Source organism: Myotis davidii, unplaced genomic scaffold, assembly GCF_000327345.1.
Source record: "Myotis davidii unplaced genomic scaffold, ASM32734v1 scaffold571, whole genome shotgun sequence".
Lineage (NCBI taxonomy): Eukaryota > Metazoa > Chordata > Mammalia > Chiroptera > Vespertilionidae > Myotis > Myotis davidii.
The window spans coordinates 1,351,032-1,351,827 of record NW_006283136.1 but is presented as its reverse complement, the minus strand read 5'-3'; the positions used below and the strand labels follow the sequence as shown (position 1 = coordinate 1,351,827).

The following is a 796-nucleotide window of genomic DNA, read 5'->3' as shown; positions in this document are numbered from 1 at the left end:
GCCTCAGCTGGGCGAGTGCAGGGGGGCACATCCCCGGGGCCCTTCCCCCGCCCCCGCCGCCCTCCTGCCGCTCTGCACCCAGGGGTGCCCAGGCCTGCAGGCTGGTGGGGGTGCAAGAGCACCTCCCAAGGGACCCTCCTGTCCCCCCTCATGGAGAAGCAGCGCAGTTCTTTCTTGGAAGCCACTTGCTAACTCCCCCCAGGGCTGCTGGTGGTGAGGGCAGGCCCCCTGCACACCCCGCTCCCCACGCCCCCTGGAGCCGGTTCCACTCTGGGTGGTAAGTGGGGAGGGGCACCATGGCACCCTTCACAGAACCACCAGGCACCCCGACAGTCACCAGAATATTTCCCACCCTCCCCTGTCACGGAGGAAGAGGAAACCTCTCCGGCTGCCTTTTGTGGGTCCTGGGGGAGCGGGTCCCCAACCCCAGCCCACCCCAAGGAGGCTCTGCGTTCCCGCGGAGGGTGGCACCTGTGAGCACGTCGCAGTCCCTGGGCTGGATGAAGCCCCTCCGCACGAGGGCGCCCACGGGGATGTCCTTTGAGTTTTAAGCTGTTGCTAGTAGTACTCTGGCGAATAATTTTGTTTATAATTTTTTATGTTTAGGGCTAAGCATAGTGGGCCTCAGCTGGGCGAGTGCAGGGGGGCACATCCCCGGGGCCCTTCCCCCGCCCCCGCCGCCCTCCTGCCGCTCTGCACCCAGGGGTGCCCAGGCCTGCAGGCTGGTGGGGGTGCAAGAGCACCTCCCAAGGGACCCTCCTGTCCCCCCTCATGGAGAAGCAGCGCAGTTCTTTCT

The 796-nt window shown here is 65.8% G+C and overlaps 1 protein-coding gene across 1 annotated transcript in view; it reads right to left on the bottom strand.

Moving 5' to 3' along the window:
* Positions 1-796, bottom strand: part of MELTF (melanotransferrin) — a 25,842-nt gene that overhangs the window by 6,132 nt on the left and 18,914 nt on the right. The window contains exon 10 of the mRNA XM_006753421.1: positions 472-538. Within this exon, the coding sequence (XP_006753484.1) occupies positions 472-538 (67 nt within the window). The remainder of the gene's footprint in view (positions 1-471; positions 539-796) is intronic.